This window comes from Peromyscus eremicus, chromosome 8a, assembly GCF_949786415.1.
Source record: "Peromyscus eremicus chromosome 8a, PerEre_H2_v1, whole genome shotgun sequence".
Lineage (NCBI taxonomy): Eukaryota > Metazoa > Chordata > Mammalia > Rodentia > Cricetidae > Peromyscus > Peromyscus eremicus.
The window spans coordinates 89,222,699-89,249,911 of record NC_081423.1 but is presented as its reverse complement, the minus strand read 5'-3'; the positions used below and the strand labels follow the sequence as shown (position 1 = coordinate 89,249,911).

The following is a 27,213-nucleotide window of genomic DNA, read 5'->3' as shown; positions in this document are numbered from 1 at the left end:
ACGTGAACGTGATAGTTTGTTTGGTTTGGTTTGGTTTTCTTTTTTAGGACAAGGTCTCACTGTGTAGCTCTGGCTGGCCTGGAACTCACTTTGTAGACCAGGCTGGCCTTGAACAGAGATCCGCCTGCCTCTGCTCTCCTCCCAGAGTCCTGGAATTCAAGGCGTGCACCACCATATGCCTCATGATAGATAATGTAACAAAGGAAATGTGACTGTTGTTTAGTGATACTGCGTCATTTAAAGAATATGCATCCTTTGGTTACCATTCTCACTGCTGTGGCCAAGGAAAGGTTTATTTGGGTCCCCAGTGAGAGGGAATACAGCCTGTCATGAAGGAGAAGGCATGGCGGCTGGAATGGGAGGCAGCTTGGTAGAATTGTATCCATTGTCAGAAAGCAGTAGATGCTGGTGTTTGGGTTTCTTCCCCTTTTATGCAGTTCAGGACCCCAGCCCATGGAGTGGTGATACCCACACTCGGGGTGTGTTATTGCACTTCCGACAGTCCAATCTAGAAACTCCCCTACAGACCTGGAAACAGTGCAAACATCTGACAGTGCTGTCCTGTGAGGCCTTCCCATGGGAGCCTCAGTTCCTCTTGAAGGATTCTCAGTGGCTTGAACTTCCGCCACGCCTCTGCCCCCCGCCCTGAAACCCAGCATTCTTGCAGTGCTAATGAGACTTTCCTGTTTAAGAAAACTGGAGGTCCAGTATTCAAAGAGGGGGCCCATTTTAGTTGTCCAGTGCTGCGCCCCATGACTTTCTGTCTGACTCAACACTTCACTTGCTCCCTCATTATTCTGCCCCCCTATCTTTTGCAGATTTCTTTCTTCCTCAATTCTCTGGGTTGCTGTCTGTCTGTCTGAGGTCAGCAGTCATTCACTGGGCAACCATGTGTGCAAAACATCATGCTTGATAGCACCATTGAGCAGCTCTGCCCTTTGAGGTCATAATCTGGTGACAAGAAAGTGGACATCCCAGTCAGAGCCTTAGTGTTGTCAGCAAGTCTTGGGGTCTTTTAGAGGTCAAAGAGGACTCAGCTGGCCTCAGGCTTGTCCCGTGGGACTGCACAGTCAGCAAGCTGAGCTGCCAGCTGGGGATAGAGTATGAAGAAAGAAGTGTGATGATTGGGGGTACCAGACTGTCAAACCATTGCAACATGAAATGAAGGCCCTTGACCTCCAGACTGGAGCTTTGGGTTTCACTGATAATCTACCAGGTCTCCTGTGCAGGTGATGGGAATGGGTAGGGGCAGTGGCTTGAGCAGAAGGTGATTCGATCACATGGTGCTAGAAGGTCATCAGCCCTAGTAAGTAAACGAACGGATAGGCTATAGTTAGATTTGAATTTTCAGATATCTATATATAAAGAATTTACAAGCCAGACGGTGGTGGCACATGCATTTAATCCCAGCACTCAGGGAGGAAGAGGCAAGTAGATCTCTGTGAGTTCAAGGCCAGCCTGGTCTACAGCGTGAGTTTCAGCACAGCCAGAGCTACATAGTGAGACCCTGTGTCCAAAAACCAAATAATAATAATAATTAATAATAATAATAATAATAATAGATAGATAGATAAAGTACTTATAGTATCAGTATGTTGTCCTACATGTATAAGACATAGTCTGGGCAGTGTGACTATATGATGATTAGGTTCCAAGGACTGAGACACCTGCAGCCAGGTGGTGGGACAGGCCTTTAATCCCAGGTCAGGAGTCAGAGGTAGATGGATCTCTCTGAGTATGAGGCCACTGGTCCACATAGTAAGCCCTATCTCAAAATAAAATAAAATAAAATAAAATAAAATGGGGGGGGGGGACCTGAGATTCCCTCTGGACCCATGGAGAGAAAGGAACCTAGTTACAGGCCACAGTAACTCCAAGGCCAGTCAAGTGCTCACAGAAACTACTAGAAGGCAGCTCCTGGCTTAATTAGGATTGGCACAGGTAGTAAGATGGACAGTTGGATAATGTTAAATGTATTAGATGAATACATAACTGTCAGTATGCCTTTTAAAAAATATTTTATCTGAGCTGGCCAGTGGTGGCAGACACCTTTAATCCCAGCACTTGGGATTAAAGTTTGAGGCCAGCCTGGTCTACAGAGTGAGTCCCAGAACAACCAGAGCTACACAGAGACCCTGTCCAAAAAAAAAAAAAAAGCAAAAAACAAACAAAAAAGAAAAAGAAAGAAAAAATATTTTATCTGTTATTATGGTGTGGGTCTGATTTGTGTGGGGGGTATGCCAAGGCCTTAGCACACAGGTAGAGGTCAGAGAACGATTTTCAGGAATTGGTTCTCTCATTCCACTGTGCGTTCCGGGATCGAACCCAGGGTCGTCATGCCTGCCTGGCAAGTGCTTTGTATCCAAGGAGCCATCACACCAGAGCATCCTTTCTTTTTTAAACTGCTCATCCTCCTGCCTCCACCTCTTGAGGGCTGGGATTACAGATGTGTACCACCATGCCCAGTGAATTCAGGCCTGGGGCTGAACCCCAGAGCTTCAGGATGCCTGGGAAGTACTTTACCCACCAAGCTATCCCAGTCATTACGGTGCTTTTGTTGATGATGGTCCGTTTGGGGCTTTTATTGTTGTTGTTATTCATTTATTTGTTTTTTTGAGACAGGTTCTCATATGTCAGCCTGGCTTCAAACTCACCATGTAGCCAAGGATAGCCTGTCAGTACTTCAGAGGGGAACTGTGTCAGATATAAATGTTACAATTGGAACATGTCTGGGAGATGGTGGCATTGACATTAACCTGGGGGATCGCAGAACTTTCTCTACAGACATCTGCTGTGTCTTAGCTTGGCCACTAGAACAAAAAACCATAGACTGGGAACTTAAAACAACAGGATATTTTTGTTGTTGGTTATTTTTTGTTTGTTTGTTTTGTCTCCCCTGGAGCCTGGAAGTCCAGGATCAAGTTAGCAGCCACTGTTCCTGGGGTGGCCTTTCTTCCTGATTTACAGATAGTGAGCTCCTCTCCACACCCTGACATGGGCTGCAGAGAAAGCACGCTTCTCTATTCTCTCCTTATACGGAACTAATCCCATCTCGGGGCCTCCATTTCCCTGATCGTATCTAAACCTACTTCCTCCTCTAGTCCCAGCTCCAAGTACTGTCACACTGGGTGTTAGAGCTTTGATACTGAAGCAGGGAGAGGACAATTCGGTGTGTAGCAGGCTGGTTTAGACACCGTGGGTAGGTACTACCTCTGCTGGATCCTGGTGAGCAGGTCAGGTTGAGGGCAGGTCAGAGAGCTGTAAATGCCAGGTCAGGGTCTGCATGTCCTCCATAGAGAAACTGTATTGTTCCTGATGAATCCGCCTTCACTTTCCACTCCAAAATAGGCCTGCTTCTCTTTCCATCTCCCCAGTCACTGGGGAGCTGAAATGTTCCTCTGGCTCCAGGTGCACTCCTGCAGGCCTGCCTAGCACATCCTGCAGCAGCCGCCACTCCCTCCCATCCACCCCCACTCCCCCACCCCACCCCGGCTTGGGCTCCTGGGCTCGGCTCTGTTCTCACGCTCTCTGCCCACCCTTTACTCTGAACGTGGTTCTGCACCCGGGATGGCTGGCAGATGCTCTCGATTGCCTACGTTTCTTCCTGTCTACAATGCTGTCTAATTGAGCTCTTTATCCCCCGATCCTTTAATCTTAAATACCTCTCTTTTTTATGTCTTTCTCAAGTTCAAGATTTCCTGTCCTACATCCCAAAACATAATTTCCCTCAACTAAGAATGCTATGAGGTCCCTTCCTTTGAAAGGCCGCCCCTGGGGCCCTAAAAACTCTAAACCAGTGCCCCTGCACATCAGCAGTCGCCCAGGGCTGTAATAAGGTCCCCCCTTGAGGTCTCTACTGACCGACCAGCCTGTCACCTGGACCTCATGCTGCCCTCATTGGTGGCAAAGCCCAGACAGAAGGACTTTCTAGGTAGGGTCATTCAGATGTCAACCTGATCCCAGTTGTCGAGAAATAAAAGCTTTTTTATCACCATGAGTGAATTATGTGGAGACGTCACTTGGTCAGGAAGTGGAAAATATCTTTAATTTGATTATGGGGGAAAAAAATCTTAATTACACAGTACACAAAGAAGAACGTGACAACATTCTTCCAGAGGGTAGACCATTTAGCCAGCCCTTCAGAACCGCCAGGTCCTTCTGAAGTCTATCGGGTCCCAGAGGAAGGTATTGAGGAGACTGGCTGCCATCTCAAGTAGGGATTATTCTAGAGCTAAAAAAGGAAGAAAGAGAAAACCACAGCACAAATCAACAGCCTCAGTTCTCCCTGTGTCACTCTGGAGGGAGAAGAATTGTCTTTCTTTGTATAGGAATCTGAAGGCTTAGTGTGTAATGTTGGGAACAGTGACCTGCAGTGTTCAGTTGGCACATACACGTTGGTGCAGTTACCACACCTCTCCACCAAAACAGCCTTCAGTGCGAATCCCTGGAAGAGGCGGTGGCAAATAGATGCACCTTTGTATCGATTTTCATTTAGCCCAATTTGACCTTGAACTAGCTGTGTAGCGGAGAGTGATCTTGAACTTCTGACCCTCCTACCTCTCTCTCCCAAGTGCTGGGGGTTCCGGTGTACATCGCCGTGTTCAATGGATGCAGCTTTGGGGATTAGACCCAGCGCTTTGTGCATGCTAAGCACACACTCATCAACCGGGCTGCAGCCCCAGCCCTGGACACACCTTTCTGATACTTAAAATAGCAACTGCTTCACAAGGAGACGAAGCTCTAAAGGACGGTCTACTCCTACACGTTTTAATGACTTGGATAAAAGAGGGGGACAAAATTGTAGAGGACTAAAGAGAATGAAATGACTCTTTAAAAGGAGCCCCAGTCCCTCCTGTTTCCATGAGCCTTATAGGGTTAGCCTAGACGAACCCTGTGCAGGAGAAGAAGGGATGGTCACAGCTAAGAGTCTGTCACCAGTCACCCAAGGAGAACCTAGGCCATCCGCCCAAGAATGACAACATGGAGATAGATCCCTCCCACACCTTCCATGGAGTCCCAGCCGGAGGGTCGTGTGAACTACTAAATTACATAATGAAGGAACCAAGGACAAGGGAAGGATGTGTTTGTTATAGTAGACCTCGAGGACTAGGGATTTGTTTGGAAGGAAATTAGAGAACCATCTGGCCAGCTACAGAGACAAAAAGAATGAAGTTCTCCCAGTGTCCCTTCCCTGGGGTCACAGAGACATGGTGAGCTGGCGAGAAAATGACTTTCATCTCTGTTTCACAGTTAACTCTGTGTGTGGTGCGTAACTTTGGATGGCTAAGTAAATAACCCCTCTTTAGGAAAAGGACCATGTATGTGTTCACTGTGGCGGACCCTATCGCACTTGAGAGGGTGAGGCAACCTGGCTTACTGTTGTAGTTTACAAAGTGTTCCCCTGATGGTGGCACTATTTGGGGACAACTTTTAAATGATAGGCCTATCTGGCAAAAGTGGGTCACTGCAAGTAGACCTTGGAAGGTTATACCTAGCCCCTGTTATAACCTCTCTCTGCATCCTAACCCACCATGATGTGAACAGTCTCTTCTAACGCTCCCACTGCCATCATCTGAACTGCCATACTGTCTTCTCTATGGCAGACTGAGCCTTCTAAAACAGTGAGCCAAGATAAGTCTCTGTTGTGAATTGTTTCTGTGGACACTTTATCACAGCAGTCCAAAAGTAACTAAGACAACTTGCTACAGAGAGAGACCTTGTCTCAAAAACAAGAAAGGAAAAGTACACAGAGAGGAGAAGACAGAAAAGAAGGGAGAAGAAACAGACTGTAGACGCAGATGTTAGAGGCCAAACCAAATAAGGAACCATCCAGTTGAGGTCATTGATAAGCAAGGCAACAGAGGACACAGAACTAAAGATGACCTTCACAGACAAGATAGTAGTGAACACACAAAATATGGCATGAAACAGATATCAAGAGTCTCGAGGGGTCCAGGGAATTTATGTGGAAACAGAACCATTCATAATTTAAGATGATGGAGAGAGAGAAACACGTGAGCCAGGCATGGGAGCTCACTCATGTAATTCCAGCACTCCAGAGACTGAGGAAGGTTGCCATAAGGTTAGCTCGGTGGACATAGTTAAGTTCTACTGCAGTCTTGACTACAGAGTGAGACTCTATCTCAAAAAAAGACCCTCAAAAATCAACTAAAGTAAGAGACCCAACCAATCAGGGACGAGAAGGGAGGAACAGATTTCATTGTAACAAGAATTCTTACAGCCTTTGTTCCAAAGGGACCTGCAGTCTGTAACACTTCCACATTTAGTTATTTGTCCATGGAACTTTGTATTTTGCAAGGAGTTAGAGGAGTTCTAGAAGCTTCTCTTAGAGCTATTATGCATCTGTTACATAGGCCACTAGATCAGTTCTAGCCAAGTCAATATTGCCTTCTCCATTTCAGTAAGCTAATATGTTGCCTAGAGATTAGCATTGCTTAGATACCAAGGCTTTTCTTTTTTTCTTTTTTTTTAAAGAGTGCCCAATAATAATGAAATGTTTTGGTTTCGGTAGAATCAGGTGGTATGGATCCTGGATAAATCTCTTTGCATTAAGCCCCATAGTAAAGGTAGCAGTAGCCTGTAGTTCAGACTCTGCGTTTAGTTAAGTTCCTGGGTTAGCTTTGCAATACTGTAACAGAAGTTCTGATATAATTGGCTTATGGAGGGGGAGAGAAAGGTTTGGTTTGGCTCTCATTTTTAGAGATTTCAGCCTTGTCACTATGGCCCTGTGGTAAGACATCACATCACAGTGTGTATGTGTGGGTCAGAGGAAAATTCCTCACTTTGTGGCCAGGACACAAAAGAGGGGCAGAGACCAGGGTACCATTCTCCCAGTTTCCACCAACCCTCCCACTAGTATATACCTCCAGGCACACTGCTAGTGGGGGAGGCTTTAATGCTAGGCCTTTTAGGGACACCCAACACCCCAACAGCAACAGTGTCCATGTGAAAGATGAATTGGTTGTGACGAGCCAGTATGAAACAGAATGTTCCCTGAAGCTGTGGTACTGGGGGGGCATATCTCCCCACCCAGCAACCAGCCAATTAGTGCCTAGCAAGCAGGGGCCTTGGGCAGCTACATCTGTTTGTGTTCTGGCCACTTCCAAGCCCAGAGAAAATTAATTCAGCCATTGTGAGGAGAGAGAGAGTACATGATACTCTTCTGGTGGTGTATTTGAGGACTCACTCTGGTTCTTTCCTATCTGTTCTTTATATTTCTCTAGGGCTCGTGGAGGTGGTCAGCCTGACTCTTTAAATTCTTGTCTTGCCTTTACTGTGTGCAACTATCAGTGTTCGTACATACCCTCTGCCTATTTCTGCCTTGACGAGCCTGGTTCCAGATTGTATGAGCTGGAATTGCATTTCCTTGCCCTAGAAGTGCCAGTAGCAGATCATGCTCCATTCAGAAAGCATGCCTTCATTCATGCTCCATTCAGAAAGCTTGCCTTCATTCATGCGTTCAGCTCCATCTCCCTCCTGGCCTTGCTTCTCCAATGAGTTGCTGATGCTGTGTTTCAGACAGGATGGCGAAAGGCTCCATCAATGACTGAACTAATGAATGAACGGAGCTGTGTGCGGGGCGCGGGCTGGTGGAGAGCCCAAAGTGTATTTCCTTGCCGTGGGCTGGGAGACAGGCAGCTGTTTCCAGCTCTTTCCGGCTCTGCCTGCCCTACTCACTTCCTCTCACCCTCCTCCACTTTTCTTTCATACCCCGCCATTCTTCTTGGCCACGTGTGTCTTCCTGTGCAGCGTGTATTTGGGGAGTCACTCTGATTCACCCTTGGTTCTCTTATTTATATGCCACTTTTAGTCTCATCCTCTTCACTTTACAATTCTTGTTCTCTTTTTTCCCCACTTGAGTTCTGAAGATCAGATGCTTTTTCAGAATGGTCTTCTCTGCCTCTCCCCTCCCAGCTACCCTTTCAGCTTGACCACAGACCCTATCTAGGGGCAATCATCCACGGCCCTTGGACCCCAGGCAGCGTGATCATGGAGAGTCTGAGCAGATGAGGCACAGGGGACACATACCTCCTTGAAACTGATGTGTGTTTTAAAGACTCTCATGCACAAATGGGAAATTTTTATTTTGCCTTCTAAGGCAAAATTTCTGTCAGCATGGAAGGCTAAAAATGTGGCCCTAATCCCAGCACTCAGGAGGCAGGGCCAGGTGTATGTCTGTGAGTGTGAGGCCAGCCTGGTCTACATAGCTAGTTCCAGGACAGCCAAAGCTACACAGAGAAACCCTGTCTCAAAAAGAAAACAAAACAAACAAATAAAAAAAACCACCAAAACTCCAGATAAAGGTAAAGAAAATGAAAGTGGGGTGGTGCCTTAAGACCTACATCCTAAGGCAAGACACAGTGACTCACACCTGCCACTGTAGCACTTGAGAAGCCGGGCGGGAGGAGTACTCCAAGTCTGTGGCCGGCCTGGTTATGGTGAGCTCCAAGCCAGCCAGGAATGGAAGAGGAGAGGGGTGAGGAAGAGGTGGGGGGAGAGGAGAGGAGGGTTGGGACAGGAAGAAAAGGAGCAGAGAGGAAAAAGAGTTTGGAAGGAAGAAGTTCAGGGGATGGGATGTGGGGAGATGACTCAGCCTATAATGTGTTGCCATCCAAGCATGAGGCCCAGAGTTTGAATCCCAGCACCCACATAAATGCTTGGCGGTTTATAAAATGTTTGTTTCTCATCCTATCAAGGTGGAAGCAGAGACTGGCAGCTTACTGGAGCTCACTGGGACTCAGTGGCCAGCTAGCCCAGCCTGCTGAGCTGGACGATCCCTGAAGAATGATGCCAAAGGTTCACCTCTGGCCTTCACACAAGTGCATACACAGGCACAAGGGGGCGGGGAGAGGAGAGGAGAGGAGAGGAGAGGAGAGGAGAGGAGAGGAGAGGAGAGAGAGAGAGAGAGAGAGAGAGAGAGAGAGAGAGAGAGAGAGAGGGAGGGAGCTACCTAGATGCCCACTGTCCCCACATCTAAGGTATCCGCCTTCTCTTCTTTCATAAGCCACATTTCTCACTGACTAGTGCCTCCAGCCCCAGAATCCAGGAAAGTCAACTCTAAATGCTACACCTGGTACCTGGTCTTACTACCACTCTGGAACGTTCTAGATGTGAGTTTCCTGCTTGTGAAAAGAAACGCTGACAAATCATTAATGATTCCATCTCAATGAAATTCCCTGTCTGTCCTAGATGACATTACTTGACAATATGTACAATGCCAGGCAATGACTGTCATTGTCGGGGACTCCCTTGGAAGGACGATAGAGTCCTTGTGGGGTTTTACGTTTGTTGGTAGCAAGAAATACTCATCACACTCTTGTCAGGACAAGATAGCAAGGAACAAATTTGGCTCCAGATAAAAATTCAAGGAAATGAGGTTTTTTTTAAGTCTATAAATAGGCGGCTGGAGAGTTGGCTCAGCAGTATAATTCGGTGGTATCGCCCTGCCTAGCATGTCTGGAGCCTAGCATCAGTCCCTGGAATCCCAAGACAAAACTATCCTAATTAAGTCCCACTCACTGCTGGGTATAGTACTAGGGAGACAGAGGCAGTCAGAGCTCTGAGTTTGAGGCCAGGCTGGTTCTAGGCCAGCAGGGGCTACATAGTGAGACCCTGTCTTTCAAAACAAAACAAGGTGGGGCTGGAGAGATGACTCAGAGGTTAGGAGCACTCATTTTTCTTCTGGAGGTCCTGAGTTCAATTCTCAGCACCCACATGGTGGCTCACAACCAACTGTAGTGAGATCTGGTGCCCTCTGCTGGACTGCAAGCATACATGCAGGCAGGACACTGTATACGTAATAAATAAATAAATCCTTTTCTTTCAAGTCTATAAATAGCCTGGTGGTAGTAGCACATGACTTTAATCCCAGCACTTTGGAGGCAGAATATACAGTATTCTTATATTATTATACAATAACCATGTGTCTACCCCTCACACACACTGACCGTGCACTCTACCCCTCACACACACTGACCGTGTACTCTACCCCTCACACACACACTAACCGTGCACTCTACCCCTCACCTCACACACTAACTGGGCACTCTACCCCTCACCTCACACACACTGACCGTGCACTCTACCCCTCACCTCACACACACTGACCGTGAACTCTACCCCTCACCTCACACACACTGACCGTGCACTCTACCCCTCACATACACTGACCGTGCACTCTACCCCTCACACACACTGACCGTGCACTCTGCCCCTCACACACACTAACCGTGCACTCTGCCCCTCACACACACTAACGTGCACTCTACCCATCACACACACTGACCGTGTACTCTACCCCTCACCTCACACACACTGACCGTGCACTCTACCCCTCACCTCACACACACTGACCGTGCACTCTACCCCTCACCTCACACACACTGACCGTGCACTCTACCGCTGAGCTAACCAATATCTCAGTCCCTGAAAAGAGCAACTAAAAGGAGGAGGAGAAATCCCTCCAACTCTCTAGAAGAACGTATCAGAGAAAGGCCAGAAGCCTTTCAAAGGGTTGGCAGACGAGGTACCGTTAGAAATAAGCGGTCACAGAGAATCCTATTGGTATTTTTTGCTGGAAAGTACCCTAGCGTACAGTGTGTCAGCAGTAAGTCAAGTGCCGGAGGATGAGTGCATCCTTGATGACAATCTGTGAGGTGAATGGTCCCCGTGCTTCCAGAAGTTTAGCTACTCCTTGCTTCTAAAGATCGGGGTCCTGGAGAACCTTGGATTTGTCCCATGGCCACTATCTCCTTACTCCGCAGATGTGGTATCTACAGCAAGGACTTGCCCACACCCCTCAGGTAGACTCTGACGTTCCCCGTGTGTGTTTGCCCCTTTCTCTTTAAGACTTCAGTTTGCTTACATTTAGTTTTGTTCTCATAAGTGTTTCTTATCACCATAGCAACCCTAATCAATCACAGGACCAAAAATAGCTCTTTCGGTTTTTTTTTTTTTTTCAAAGCGCGTCTGTAGTGAATTGGGAGCTCAGCTCCACCTTGCATTTGGTACAAGCTGCTCGCATTTCCCGACAGTGAACCTGGGAGGGCTTGTGTCTGGAAATTATTCTTGCAGAGGCCCAGACGCCTCACGTCTCCCTCTCTCCCTCCCTCATCGCTTCTCAAAACTTCAAATAGGTTCGTTTCAGTGTTCAACAAAGAACCATCCATCTCTGCACCCTGGGTCTTACTGCTGGAGACTGTTTTGCAGGCACTGTATGACCCCGTTCCAATGGGGGTTTAATTCAGCAGATTCTAATGGGATGGATCTCCAATTAGCCATGCACAGATATGGCACACAGAGGAAGCCAGTGGTGGCAGGGAGCAGATGGCAAGGACCCCGGTGCCATTCTTCTTGTGGAAAAATCAAAGATATAGTGATAAGATGGTGTCTGGCCTGTCGGCCTGGTTTCTTCATGGCTCTGGTGCTGTTTTTGGTGGGGACAAGAGCTCTGGAGTCACTGACCTTAAGCAGTGTCATCACATGTGGCCCCTGGGGCTCCCGATTGCTACGGTTTTTTGATGCTATTTTGTAACTTCCCTAAGCCTCAGGTTTTATAAGCGAACTGAGTGAACCAGTGGCCATATTAATCTTTAGATCAAAGACACAAAGGTCCCTGCTGGAATTTTTGTTTCTCTGCATGAAGTGGGCAGGGGGTCGAATGCAAGCCAAAAGAGGAGGCCCAGAAGAATGCACCTACTTAAGAGTAAATTGTCAAGGACAGAGCTGGGGAAATGAGGCTTCTTATCCACAGTAGCAGTGCGAGCCATGTGTTCAGAGTGGGCAAGGAGCCCACTGTGCCCTAGATCTTGGCCACCATTCATGTCATGGGAAGGAATAGTCAGATGTTCAGCAAGTCCACAGCGTCCATCATACCCTCACATGTTCATAGTGACAAATCTATCTGCACTCCAGCTCTGTTAGCTCATCTGCACAGCCATGGGATGGATCTCCAATTAACCATGCACAGATATGGCTCCATTGACAAGAGTTCATGGAATAAGCCAACTCCAACCCAAGCCTCTTCCACCAGACACTGCCTGGCCTCAGACATCCTGCTCATTAATGCTTGCTGGGTGACTGTGAAGCCGGGACCATCTCATGATAGATGGGGACACTCAAGCTCAGACAGGAAGGTGTTTGCCGAGAATCACCGAGGTGTAAGCAAAGACTCTGGGGCTAGAATGAGAAGCTGTTTCCCTCAAAAACCTGGATTTTGTTTCTAATAAAGTAGCATCCTTCCCCCCTATGGGTGAGGTGCGCACTTCTGGATGTGGGCGACGGCTGGGGACAAGCTTCCTGGTGTCCTCTAGTAGTAGCCGTCTCACTGAGCCATAGGCAGTGGACACTGACAAAGCCCTTGTAGGTCGGATGACTAAATGAGGAGGAGCACAGGTTCCCCTGGACATGTTCAAACCTCCAAGTGAGTGACACTTACTTGGGTGAGGGTCAGATGGGCCATCTGGAGGTAGAGCGGCGGGCAGGCTTTTCGATTGCCATGGGTCAGATTTCCCACAGAACTCAGCAGCTGCAAACATCATCGGTTTATTATCTTGCTGTCTCCACGGGAGTAGGACTCCAGCCCTAGGTTAGCTGAGTCATTGGCTGGGTTGAAATTGAAGTGTCTGATTGAAGGACTCAGTTCACATTCTCCACTCAGCTGTCTCCTCAGCTTTCAGAAGCCTTTTTCCCATCCTGAGTCAAGTGTCGTGCGTGGTGCAGGGCTTTACTCCAAGCATTTGAGGAGCTGGGGCAGCCAGGCTAGCATGGGTTACATAGTGAAATCCTGTCCAAATAAACAGATAAGCAAGCAAACAAATAAAATGAAGTCTTCGATACACTGATCAAATCTCAGGACTGTCAGTCAGAGACTCCAGCAAGGGTGTCCAAACTTTTCACAGTGCAGTATGACACATTCATATCTATCCTGGGATGCATGCGGACTGTGGGCCGAAGGTTGGACACATCTGCTAGGTAACCATGTAATGCAGCCCAGCCCCTCGTGATCTCAGAATGGAAGGACACAGAACACATGGGTGTGAGTGCCTGTGGCTCTGAGGCCATCTCAAAACTGCCTGCCATGATTTTGGAGTCTTCCCTTCTTGTTGGGGGTCAGACTTGACACACTCCCAAATGACAGCCTTAGAAAGCAACAGAGACGTCCCAGATCCCTTGGACTCCTACCTGCTTTAGACAGTGGCTCAGCTTGTGCTCTCTCGCTCCTCACAGCAGGTTCAGATGTCATTGCATCAGGCTTCCTGACTTATTGCTCCCTCGTGACAGGTCCCTTGGTGACACGAAACCCTTCTCATCCAAGGAAACATATTTAGGAGATGATGCAAACTTTGAGAGCCCACGGTTGGAAGGTGAAGGTCTCTTTTCTTTCCCCAGATCCGGTTAGTGGTATAGTCCCAGCAGTGGAAAAAAATAGTATTATTTTTTAGCAGGAAGTATTATTGGGAGAAAGTTGAATATTCAGATGGGATACTGAGGAGCAGCAACTGTGGTGACTGACTGGTGTATGCCATTCCCTACGGCAACAGGACTTCAGGAGGAAGTAAAGCCATGCCAGAGCTTATGTGGCTGGGGAGTTGACAGGCACTAAGAGGGATGATGACAAGGAGAGGGATGCTATGACGAGATAGGCAGTGGTGACTGAGATAGCCTTTGTTTTCCTTGTGCACATGAAGCCCGGCAGCTGGAGGCGGTGGGAACGGGCAGTAGATCTAGACTGTGCAGGCGTCTACATCAGCTGGTGGCTCAGAACTATCACAGCTGCTTGAGGAGCCTGCCTCGGCTGCAGAATGAGTTCATGTCTTGTCTGAGTAACTCAGAGGGACCCCCATGGCAAAATGGAAAGTAAAAAGAAGGCTGGAGGGGCCCTGAGGGTAAAGGTGCCTGTGACCAAGCCTAGTGACGTGAATTAGATACCCAAACCAGAAGAGTAAGAAGACAGAACCAGGACCTGCAAGTTGTCCTCTGACCCATATAGCCCAGGGTAGAGTGAATACTTAGCATACATAAGGCCCTGGATTGCATCTCCAGTTCTAAAATGGAGAAAAGAAGGTCTGGAGAGATAGCTTAGTGGTTAAGAACATGAGGTGAGTGCTCTTGCAGAGAACCCAAGTTCAGTTCCCACCACTCACAATGGGCAGCTCACAACCACCTTTAACACAAGTCCAGGGGATTCAAGATCCTCTCCTGGCTTCCCTGGACACTGTACTCAGGTGCAACACACACACACACACAATTGTTTTTATTTTTTATTTTGTGTGCATTAGTGTTTTGCCTGCATGTACATCTTTGTGAAGGTGTTGAATCCCCTGGAACTGTAGTTACAAACAGTTGTGAGCTGCCATGTGGGTACTAGGAATTGAACCTGGGTCCTCTGGAAGAGCAGTTACACACACACACACACACACACACACACACGATTTTTTTTTTTTCGAGACAGGGTTTCTCTGTGTAGCTTTGCGCCTTTCCTGGGACTCACTTGGTAGCCCAGGCTGGCCTCGAACTCACAGAGATCCACCTGGCTCTGCCTCCCGAGTGCTGGGATTAAAGGCGTGCGCCACCACCGCCTGGCACACACACGATTTTTAAGAAGTTAAAATATCCTGTTTTAAAAGAGAGAAAAACAAAGCAAAACAAAATTTTTTAAAAAATCCGAAGCCAGGCCGTGGTGGCACATGCCTTTAATCCCAGCACTCTGGAGGCAGAGACAGACGGATCTCTGTGAGTACCAGGCCAGCCTCGTCTACAGAGTGAGTTCCAGGACAGCCAGGGCTGTTACACAGAGAAACCCTGTCTCAAGGGGAAACAAAAGATGGGGAGAGAGAACAGAGGAAGATGGAAGAGGAGGCCCGGAGAGATGAAGGCTATGTGATGGAGTTATACGCCCAAAGCAAGGACTGCTTGGGTCCATCAGAAGCTGGAAGAGACCAGGGCAGCTTCTTCTCTGGTTCTGTGGAGGGGATGTAGCCTGGTCCATACCTTGATTCCAGGTTTTCAGCCTCCAGAGATGGGCAAGAACAAATGTCTGTTGTTTGAAGCCACCAAGTTCATGGTAATTCATTTTAATGTCTCTAAGAAGTCAGTACAGGCCAGGAGAGCTTTCAAGTTCAGCTCAGGCCTTTGGGTTTGGTGTGTCTGTAGGCCTCTCACTGGGGGCGGCCCATGGCAGCTGGAGATGTGGGAAGCTGGAGGTAGAGGTGTTGGTTTGGGAAGGCTCTTCTCAGAGTGGCTGTGGGAAAGGAGAAGCAGTTGGGGCGAGAAGGGAGAGGGTGGTGGGACAGCTCGTGTCAGGGTGCGGGGGGTGGAGACTGCAAAGGCAGCTGCTGTGCAGAATGGGGGGATTCTTGGGCATGCTGACATGGGGATCTCTAGGGTGTAGATGGAAAGGTGATGCTGGTTCAGACATGCTCTGAGTTTGTCACATCCATCCCAGACTGCACTGGGTGACAAGAGGAGAGAGACAGAGGGGAGCCAGCCGTCTATGACGTTCGGTGATGAAGACAGAGACAGGGCTGCTCAGAGAAGCAATGAAGAATCCCGGTGCTGATTTGTTTGGAAGACTAGGACATTTTAGGCTAGAGAGATGATGGCCCATGGGTAAAAGAGCTCCCTTTGCAAGCACGAGGGCCTGAGTTTGGATCCTAGCACCCGTGTAACAGGCCAGGCGATCATAACTGGAAAACGTGAGCTCCGTGTTCAGAGAAAGTGGAGAGTGCTAAAGGAAACAGGACACCCTCCTCTGGCCCCTGTGTGCACACAAGTGTACACACACACACACACACACACACACACACACACACATACATTATACACACATACGCATACACACCCCACACCCACACACTCACATATACACCACACCACACCCACATCCACACACCATAAAACATTTCTTGTGTTTTGGGGCCATGAGGAGACAGGGAGAAGATAATCCATTAAACAAGATTCTAGGGAAAGACATGTATAAATGTCTTTTTATTACCATACAGCTTGTATGTGCCAGGAACTGGGCTAGAGGTTGCTTGTACAATCATTGATTTTCTGAGCATGCCTACAGAGTAGAGAAGGATTGTCCCCTTTCTGGAAATGAGGCTGGGGATGGCAAAGTCAAGATGTTTCCCTTTTGAGTCCAAGTCCCTGACAAGCACGCCCATTCTTTTCACTGTGGCATTTCTCAGTGGGGAAACAGAGAGTGACATCATTCTCTGATTCTCGAAGAATAAGAAGCAAAAATAAATAACTGAAAGATTGGCAATAGACGGAAGGAGAGCGTCAGTGTTTCTATCATGAGATCTCTGTCCTCATCAAACTGTGAGTCAAAATTGTGAGATTTGGACCAGCGAAATGGCTCGGTGGGTAAAGGTGCTTTTCACCAAGCCTGACAACCTAAGTTCAAATCCCCCCAAACCCACATGGCAGAAAGAGAGAACAAACTCCTACAAGATTTGCTGGACCTCTACAAACACTGACCTGCATAGGACAAGCATTTTATTCATTTATGTATGTGTGTGCGCTGTGTGAGTAGAGGCCAGAGATTGACATTTGACTGTCTTCCATCGTCCCTATCCACCTTATTCTTGAGACCTGGAGCTGGCCATTTTGGCTGACGGACTGCCCGCCCCAGGTGCTAATCTTAAACACTTCGTACTTGAGAAATGGCTCACTGGTTAAGAGCACTTGGTAGCCCTTCCAGAGGACCAGGGTTCAATTCTCAGCACCCACATGATGGCCAACAATCATTTGTAGCTCTAGTCCCCAGGCATCTGATGCCCTCTTTTGGCCCCCCAGAGATACTATATACATGTGGTGCACAGACGTACATGCAGGCAAAAACCCATACACATAAAATAAAAACAAATAAAGTCTCAAAACACTATTAAAGATGAACATCTCACCCAAGAGTTTAACAACAGTTCTACAGCTAGAACCATAAAGCTTCTGCTTTTCTTTACATTCAGTGTGAGTGTGTGTGTGTGTGTGTGTGTGTGTGTGCTCATACACATGTCATGGCACACCTGTAGAGGTCAGAAGACAATTTGTAGGAGTCAGTTCTTTCTTTTACTGTCTGGGTTTCTGGAGGTTGAACTCATACTGTCAGTCTTGGCAACATGTACCCTTCCGCACTGAGCCATTTGACTGGACCAAAACCTCTGATTTTACCCTGACACACTCTCGAATACCAGCACCTCCAGAAAGGATCCATCAGGTGACCCAGAGGGATTAGCCCCACCTCACCTGCCCCCCTCAAGAAACACTCCCCAAACCAGGACAGGGCTCCTTTGGTCCTCATCCTCCCTGGCCGAGGGCAGGTGCACCTGCAGCCTTACTGCAGTCAGGGTTGCCATCCTGATAGGAAAATAACCTCCATCCTCCGCTCAATAACAACACCTGTGAATTTGCATGCAAGCTTTTTGCATTTCATGTTTGGGTTTGAAACCCAAATGCTTGGATTTATTTGCTTGCCCTAGATAAGTGGTTTAGAAGATCAACTTGGGGGTGGGGGTGGGGAGCCACAGGCTGGGGAGAGAACCTGGTTGGTTGAGTGCTGACATGAGGACCTGAGTTTGGATCGTCACAAGCTGGACACGTTGGTGCGCCAGTGAACTAGTGACACCGACGGGAGAAATCCTTGGGGCTCTTAGGCCGCCCAACCTAGCCTGCTCAGCGAACTTCAGGTTGAACAAGAGACTTCGTGGTAGAGGAAGAAGAACTCAGGAGCGCGCACGCATGCACGCACGCGCGCGCCATGTAGTTTTTCACTTGATACCACAGACCGATTCCCACCCTGCGTTGCCTCCTCCTCTCACTCCTCGTTGGATTGACCCTCAGATGAATCACAGATTTGGAAGTACAAATATTGATTTCCCTAAAGGCTTGTTATCTTTAAGAGGGTCTCTTTGCAAGGACATCTCCCATGCTCATGAGTCGATCAAGGTTCTGCCAGGGGCCGCAGGGGTGCCATTGTCCTGACTCATGATGAGCGGCCCTCCTCCCTGGAAGTCCCTGGAAATGGGTGTGAGGGCAGTGGTTACCGAGTGAGAGGTTGGGCAGGAGACAGCCAGGAATGTGTTAATAAATCACCGCGGCACCTCGATCTCCATTGAGGCAATTACTGGGATCGGTTGTCTCGTGGTTCCTTAGTCACGGCTCCAATTGCTTCCCTGAGATTAAAACAGGTAGATGCCAGGTGCACGCAAGCACGTGGTGTCGGGGAAATTAGCCATGGCACGTCCTCTGCCTTCTTATACAGACGTCCCCATGGTCTCAGCTGGGCTGAAAGGGGAGTGTAGTTAGATCAGATGGGAAGCCTTGTGAGGTGCAGGTGGATTAGGAGGTGATGGGACTTTAGCTGCTGTCCTCTTTCCGTTCCCTTCCCATGAATGGGGTAGTAATCAAGGTTCCCCCCTGGCATGCCACAGCATGCCCCTGAAGGGTTTGTGCGACTTACAGTGCTGGACCCGCCTCCAGGCTTTTGGAATCAGTTGCTCCAGAGTGGACACCTAGGCATTATGTTTCTAGCAAAATTCTAGAGCGCTGCTGCTGTCACCGGCCTAGACATCCTTAGAGAACCACTTGGGGTAGTGGTCAAGCTCATGGACCAGGCTACATAGCTTTCAGCACGGATGCTGTAACACACCAGCTCTGTGGTTGTAGGCCATTTACTTAACCTCTCTACGGCTCCATTCCTCATCTTGAAAGGAGGGATGATAATATTAGCATTTACCCCTTGGGGAATTTTGCAAACATTCAAGAACTTGGAAACATTCAGAAAATGCCCGTGGCAGAGAACATAGCCTCTTGGGACTGTGACCAGAGCAAGCCATGTCTCTTGGACCTACAATACCTGCAGGTCCCAGTGAAATCACTGGGTCATTTTAACTGTCATCCGTCAATCCCATCTCTGGTGTCCAAGAAAGGTAATGCCCAGCTCCGTGCTAGGAGGAGGCCAGATACACCCACATCCGTCAGCATCCTCTTCTCAGGCTGCCTGACCTTTCGAATCTGAGACACAATGGGGCCTTGGTGAGACAGGGACACTCCGGCAGCCTTGCAGATAAGGTCTCTGGCCCCTGTGTATTGGTCAGGCCTCTGGCAGCCTCATGCTGACCACGGCTGTTCACTGATGGCTTGTTATTCAGTTCCACATGCATGTTTCAGTTCTGGAGATCAAACTCAAGATCTTACACATGCTAAGCACGTGCTCCACCATGGAGCTTTGACCCCAGCCTCTTGATAGCGTATTTTTAGTTGCATCATTTTATTTATCCCTTGTGGTGTCACTAGTAGGTAATAAGTTGGGAAAGAGGGGTTTAGAGGACAACTTTCAAGATTCGGATTTCATGATCCACCTTATTTGGAGGCTGGGTTTCTCTTGCTGATTTTGCTATGCTGTGCACCCCAGGCTAGCTGACTCATAGCCTTCCAGGAAATTCTTGCCTCTGCTTCTCATTGGCTGTGAAAAGCCTGGGAAATACAGATTCGCACTATCACATCTGACTTTTTTGTGTGAGTTCCAGGGTGAGAACTCAGGTCATCAGGCTTGGGAGGCAAGTACCTTTCCTGTTGCGTCATCTTGCCAACCCCTTAAAGTTACACATTAAAAACAATTCTAGCCAGGCGGTGGTGGTGTACACCTTTAATCTCAGCACTCGGGAGGCAGAGGCAGGCGGATCTCTGTGAGTTCGAGACCAGCCTGGTCTACAAGCGAGTTCCAGGAAAGGCACCAAAACTACACAGAGAAACCCTGTGTCCAAAAAGCAAAACAAAATAAAACAAAACTAGACACGAAGGAGCTTGCTCATTAGGTAAAGTGATTGCCATGTGAGCATGATGACGTGTGCTTGGCTCCCCAGTACCCACATAAAATGCAAGAATGGAGGTTCCTATCATCATCTCAGTGCTGGCAGTAGGGGAAATGTGGAGGCAAGCAGATACCTGCAGCTCACCCAGCCAAACTGGGTTCAGTGAGAGACCCTGTCTGTCTTTAAAAAAAAGGCCAGGCATGGTGGCATACACCTTTAATCCCAGCAGTTTGGAGGCAGAGGCAGGAGGATTCTGTGAATTTGAGGCCAACCTGGTCTACAGAGTGAGCTCCAGGACAGTCAGCACCACATAGAGAGACCCTGTCTCATACTACTCCCATCCCAAAATTGAGGTGGAAAGTAATTGAGAACTATATCCAACAGAGACCATCAGCATCTATATGCTCCCATGCATGCTCACATGTGCATGCACACACACATATCTATACATACATACCACACACACGTGCTCACATACACCTAGCTAACCAATAATCTCTGATCTCAAGGTTGTACTGTGCCACCTCCCTAATTTTGTATACACATTAACATAGGGGTTAGGGTGGGGTCCCTGGTGAGCAGGTGAGCTCTCCAGACCTGGAGGTGGCTTCTGTAACAGGCGCCTGCATCCCGTCACTGGTGTCAGGATCCACAGCCCATATTTCCCTTTGGAAATGTGCTTCTGGGCCATTGCCTTTCCCAACACTGCTTACTGACTTCTGGAAGAAATGGTGCTCATGGTAGTGGCTTCTCCAGAATGTATAACATATCGTACCATTCCGCTGTTAGGACCTGTGCTCCCACCCTAATAGTCAGGCGAGCAGCCCCGAGCCACACTAAAGACGTGACGGGAGGGAACCGCGGTGCTAATCAAAGTCTGCTTTTTCTCCCCAGTGTTCCTTCCTGCCGAAATTCTCCATCCACATAGAAACCAAGTATGAGGACAACAAAGGAAGCAATGACAGTGTGAGTAGCTCCCTGCCCCCATGGACTCCCCTGACTCGGTGCATCGCTCAAGTCTTAGCCTCTGAAGGTCACAGTACCTCGCTCAGCTCCGGTCAGACTTCAGAGAGGCTCTGGCCTTGGACCTTTGGGACTAGTCGTGGTCTACCTTGTAGACTAGCTTTTCTCTCTTCTAATCTGTGTGTCGCTCCAACGGGCCTCTCGGCGCCATGAGAAGTGGAGAGGACAACGGAAACTCTCATTTCTCTGATTCCGGTTCTGACCGCACCTCTCAAGTGCCAGGGTTGCAGGGCCTGGGCTACCACACTCAGCTCCAGGCAAATTCCAGTACTCATTGAGAAGTGTATGCCAAACGCAATGGCCAGAACAGAATCTGGGAATGGGAGATGCATGGGGGATGCTTTCTATAATAGTCTGAGCAGGGACTGACCGGCTGATACTTGGTCATGTCTGCTTCTTGAATTTTGACAGGACAGCTGGACTCAACAGGTGATGGCAAACTACTTTGTTTTGGCTTGGTTTGGTTTTCTGTTCGTAGGTATGTGTGGATGATGCTCCTGCAGTGTGTGTGTGTGTGTGTGTGTGTGTGTGTGTGTGTGTTCATGTGTGAATGGGTGCCCATGTGCATGAGGGTACATATGCGTGTGTGTGATTATGTGTGGATGGAGACCTGAGGTGGTTGTCTCATGTCTTCCTTGATCATCTTACTTATTCATCGAGGCATTCATCATCTTCCTCTCCACCTTACTCACTGAGGCAGCAGCGTCTCTCAGGTGAACTCAGAGCTGCCTGGCGTGGCTAGTCTGGCTAGCCCCTTGTTCTGGGGATCTCGGACTGCCACATCCGTTCAGCATTTACGTGAGTCCTAGAGACCCAGACTCTGGCCCTTGTATGGTCAGTGCTTTACCCATAAAGCCATCTCTCCAGTCCAAACGTTCCTACTTCCTTTTTTCTTTTTGAGACAGGGTTTCTCTGTAGCCCTGGCTGTCCTGGAACTCACTCTGTAGACCAGGCTGGCCTCGAACTCAGAGATCCACTTGCCTCTGGCTCCTGAGTGCTGGGATTAAAGGTGTGCACATCCACTGCTCTGACAAACTACTTTCTTTATAAATAAAGATTTATTGGTATCCAGCCACACTCATCCAGTATGTATGATGCTTCTCAGCCACGGAGGTGATTGGTTGTTACATGACCCATGAAACTTTGGCCTTTCCAGAAAAAAATTCGAGTACTCACTTGATCTCCCCACAGGTGGTCTCAGTCACATATGCCTGCCCCAGAGTTTCTGGAACTTTCCAAAAAGAATAATATCACTACCTGGGCTACTGTCCTGCCATCAGGCTCAGGAGTTTCATAGTGAGCATCACCTCAGTGTGGTCACAACACAAAGAAAATGGAGAGGGCTGTCCCTGTCCACAGCCTAAAATCCGTGCACTTTGCTGGCCAACTTTATCAAAACCACAATGTCTAAAATGATGTCACAAATGGTGCATGCTAATCTTGGCAAGCATGACCTTTTCTGATTGGAAAATTAATATAGAGTTTTTAAAACTTAAAATGTGCAATAAAAAAAAAAAAAAGCTCCCAAAGGAAAGCCAAGAGCAATCCCATGATTCAGAGATGAATACCCATACCCCTTTGACTCACATTACAAGACATTAGTGATTTTTTTAACCAGTTCCTCCCAAATTGAATCATACAGTACGCTATTTTTAACGAGGCATGGCGTACTCTTCCCCACTTGAGATATATGTGTAGGCCGGAGGTCGACACTGTGTCTATTTCTCAATGGTTCTCGGCCTTACTTTTTGAGAACACGTCTCTCACTGAACCTGGCATTCTCCGATTCTGCCAGACTGCCTCAGGGATCTATCTGTCTCAGCTTCACTAGCACTGGGATTACAGGCAAGTGGAAGGTTATCGTGCCCAGCTCTTCTTGATGGTGCTACGGATCCCAACGCAGGTTCTCAGGCTTGTACAGCAAGCAGCTTACCTACTGAGCCATCTTCTCCCCGGCTCTCACATGGGGTTTCTGATGGCTACACGGCCTTCTCCATAGCAGTGCTCTTCTTGCTGCTCGCTGGAGATTGAAATGAGCCTGACCGTTGACATAGCTCTAGGAGATAAGGAAAAGCACAGTAAAACCAGATGCCAGAACTGCTCCTCCTGGCACCATTGGGAGAAAAATGTGGGTTTGGGGGTTGGAGAGGTGGACGGTTCAGAGGTTACAAGCACTTGCTCCTCTTGCCGAAGACCCGAGTTCATTTGTTAGCACCTGTATTCAATGCCTCGCTGTGACTGGCTGTGACTCCAGTTCCAGGGGATCCGACACTCTCCAGGCATGCACATGGTACCCAGACATACGTGTAGGGCAGAATACAAAATAATAACAAAAGTAATTTTAAAAATAGTCTTTCCAAACAAATTCTTTTTCTTGTTCTCTATTTCTCTGAGCTTCATTCCTTGTGAGTTCATTCAAATCAGCTCTCTGCGTGTAGCTGGCAGAGGGGTCTCTTGAGCCTCACAGATTGACAAGTCAGGCTTCCCACCCTCACCTCTGCCTGACTACTGCCAGTTCTCCATGTGTGACTTGTGGGGCCACTGGAGCAGAGTCCAGGCTCCACTTGTTGGTTACACGCCCCCACACACACACTGCACTCCCCCTTGCCTTGTACCCTACTCTAATTTACATATCAGTAGTACTTTAATGTTGATTCCAGGAGGAAGAAAGGGAGGGCTGTGGATTTCACTCACGCTCCCAAATGCTTGCAAATCACAAGGGCGTATTTATCTGATTTTAATGACGACAAGGTAACTCTATCCAGCCAGGGTCAGAGCCAAAGCCATAAACCCACGCCTTGTTCACCTATGTCTTTGTTCGGCCTGGGGTAGAGGAGGTGGAGTGTAGAAAGTAGTGCATTGTGGGTATTTCACTCTTTATTTAATAAACTCAGTTCACCTCTGCCTTTTCTGTGTCTATGGGCTTATCATTCAGCTACCATCCTTCACACATCTATCTGTGCCATTTCCACCCCTACCTGCCAAACTTTTAATGAAATGGATGCTGATAAGAAGCAATAATTAAATTGAAAGAGTCTGGTAATAATCCCATTGATTAGTGGCTGAATGGAGTGCATGTTGCTATCTTATTATCAGTTATCATCTCAGTCATAAATGTGATCCAAAACCTAGTAAAAACACATTTTCAAGATGACTAGACAGAAATATAGTCTCATTAAAGAAGAAACGAGGAAGTGTATGTTTGTGTAAACCTGCAAACTGTGTTTCTGTCAGCCGAGACACAATGGCCAAGTTGTCTTAAATTGAGCCCCGTTGATTTCACGCACGAACTGATGGGAATTATTTAGACCTTAATTAACGCTGGGGAGGATGGGGCCATGCCAAAGCAAGGTTCTGTGTTTTGTCCAAGGCTGTAAATCTGGATTGGAGAGAGTCAGTCATCGGCACTGCCCAGTTTGCTGAAGGGGACACCGCTCCTGTGACAGCTGCTTTGGGGTGACAGTGTGACAAGAGGTTAATGGGGGCAGCCTGGCCTCTGCTTCCCCCCTAAACAAAGCAGGCAGCATTCAGAGTAGCAGTTCTACCTCGCCTAGCTAGCTTGTCTGTCTGTCTGTCTGTCTGTCTGTTTGGTCCAGGCTAGCCTTGAACTCCGTACACAGGCTGTCCTTACTCCTGAACTCCATACACAGGCTGTCCTCACTCCTGAACTCCATACACAGGCTGTCCTCACTCTTGGATCATCCTCTTCCCTCGGCCTCTCAGCTGCTGGGATTATAGGCATGTGTCACCAAACCCAGCTCACCTGAGAACTTGTTTATTGTTATTAGTGTGTGTGTGCGTGTGTGTGTGTGTGTGTCTGTGTGTGTCTGTGTGTGTCTGTGTGTCTGTGTAAGAGCATGAACATGGCACACACGTGGAGTCAGAGGACAGCTTGTAGGAATTGCTTCTCTCTTCCTACCATGTAGGCCCCAGGGCTCAAACATCAGGCCAGTGTCTTTACATGCTGAGCCATATCACCGAGAAGTTTTAACTACTTCGGGCCCGTCCCTCTGGGACTTTGGTTTATTTGGTAACAGGTACAGATTGTCCAACACAAAGAATCATGGAACACTCTAGAAAGCTGACTTCTCCAAATGGGTTCACCCTGTGGCTCAGCCTCGTCTGTTCTCTTGGTGGGACAGATATAGAATGTGCCACACTCACCTACCGTGACAGTCTAAATCAGTGGTTCTAATCATGACTTTGTGCTGAAATCATCCAGAAAATTCAGGAATCCTAGGCTGCTGTCCCTGCCCAAGGGACCATGGTTTCACTGATCATAGGTGGAATATAGGCATTAGGATTTTTAACACCTCCCCGTGGGTGGATCTAAGGGACAAAGAAGCTGAGCACCAACAGATTTATATATAAATATTTAGTAAACCAGGCTGTCCAATTGGCCTTACGTCTTCATTCTCATGAAAGCAGAAGCATCTCCAAAGGGTCTTTGTGGTCTGAGGAAATGGTACAGGCTTTTAAGTGTGAGGACCAGACTTTGGATCCCCAGAAACACACCTAGATGCTGGGTGACTATGGCAGCCCACCTGTTATTCCAGCCTCAGAAGGTGGAGATGGATCCTCAGGGCAAGCAAGCTGGCTAACAAGACTAGCCATATCAGAGAACTCTGGGTTTGATTAAGGTCCCTGCCTCAAGGACTAAGGTGGGAGGGTATTCCAAGATGATCCCAACATCAACAACATTAACCCATACGTGTGTGTGTGTGTGTGTGTGTGTGTGTGTGTGTGTGTGCACATACAAATACAGACACACATTCACACTAAAAAAAATGGGGGGAGTGTCTATTTTTGTAAGCATCAGCCTGTCTATATTTTGGTAGCTGTGTGTATCACCAAGGACATAATTCTTCCTGGAGCAAAGTCCTCTCTCTGGTAAGAAGAAAAGGATGTCTCATTCTTTTCCAGTTCCAGGAAATTAAGCTCTCTCACAGAGCCATCCCTGGAAGAAGTATTTGCAATGTGGAGTTTCTAGTCTGTCTGTGTCATAATGAAAGGTAGCAGAGTTGCTCCTTATGACACAGGCAGATGGATCAGTGTTCACGTCCATCTCTAAGTATAGGCAGTTGCTTTGGCCAATCAGGGACTCTGTTTCTTTATCAAAGAGTCTGACATTAATAATGCTGGCAAGTGTGGAGGGTTCCTGGAAATGAACTTGCAGGAAAACACCACATAAACTAGAAGATACCATGTACATGTTTGATACACCACCGACCACCGTCGCCTCCATGGTGACCGTACTTGGGTTAATGGCGTTTTCCTGATGAAATTTTGATATGGTCCAAATTGTTTAAAAAAAAATTGTTGATCAGCAAGTTTGGAGATTTTTGTTTGTTTGTTTTTGCTATAATCCAAACCAAGATGGTGGCTTGGGCTGGAAAGGTAGCCATGGACAAAACCAAGAGAAATGGGTATGTTTTCAAAACATTTACTTTCTGTTAGAATTGATATGGTGTGTGAGAAAGGGGCAGAAGTTTCTTGATTTAACATTTGTTTTAGCCTTTGACCTGGGTCAGTGATGGTGTCTCTGTTCTTCCGGGGGAACAGTAGAGAGACAGATTCTGAGAGGACAATCAAGGTGATGTCTGAGGTTCTGTGAGACCTTCAAGAGGAAATGGCAGGTAGACAGTTGGATATGTGAAGCCACAGTTCACAGAGATTTAGACCATGAGTCAGGTAAAATTATCCAGGGAGACAAGTGACAAAAGATAGAAGGTTCCAGAACTCCAGGGTCCTGAGGAAGACCTTCCATGGCTTTCAAGTCCAGCTTCTGATTGCTCTACATTCCTCAGTTATCTTTTTCTATGGTCCTAGGGGTTAGAAACACAGGCTTTTGTCCGTGCTAAATAAGTACTCTACCACTGAGATACAGCCTCCCCAGGCCTTTTTAAAAACTTGTGTGTGTGTGTGTGTGTGTGTGTGTGTGTGTGTAGAGAGAGAGAGAGAGAGAGAGAGAGAGAGAGAGAGAGAGAGAGAGAGTTGTCAATGGCGTGTGTCTTCCTCGACTGCTCTCCACATTATTTAGAGAACCTAAAGGTCACTGGTTCGTCTTCAGTGTCTGGCCTGTGAGCCTCGGGGACCCTCCCGCTTCTGCCTTCCCAGCACTGCGATTGCGGCACATGTGGTTGCACCCAGATTCTACATGGCGTGTTGAGACAGGGTCTCACTGAGTTGCCCACACTAGCCCTGAACTCCCTTTATAGCTCAGGCTGGCCTTCAGCTGCCGATCCTCCTGCCTCATCCACTTCATTAGCTGGGATTACAGGCCTTGTACCACCAGGCATGGCTTGAGACTCATTTCCTCTTTTTTATTTTTATTTATTTATCTTTGCATATGTGG

At 47.9% G+C, this 27,213-nt stretch overlaps 1 protein-coding gene across 1 annotated transcript in view; it reads left to right on the top strand.

The window, feature by feature from the left end:
- Pitpnc1 (phosphatidylinositol transfer protein cytoplasmic 1) overlaps positions 1–27,213 on the top strand; it is a 270,345-nt gene that overhangs the window by 169,267 nt on the left and 73,865 nt on the right. The window contains exon 5 of the mRNA XM_059272012.1: positions 20,730–20,801. Coding sequence (XP_059127995.1) covers positions 20,730–20,801 — 72 coding nt within the window. The remainder of the gene's footprint in view (positions 1–20,729; positions 20,802–27,213) is intronic.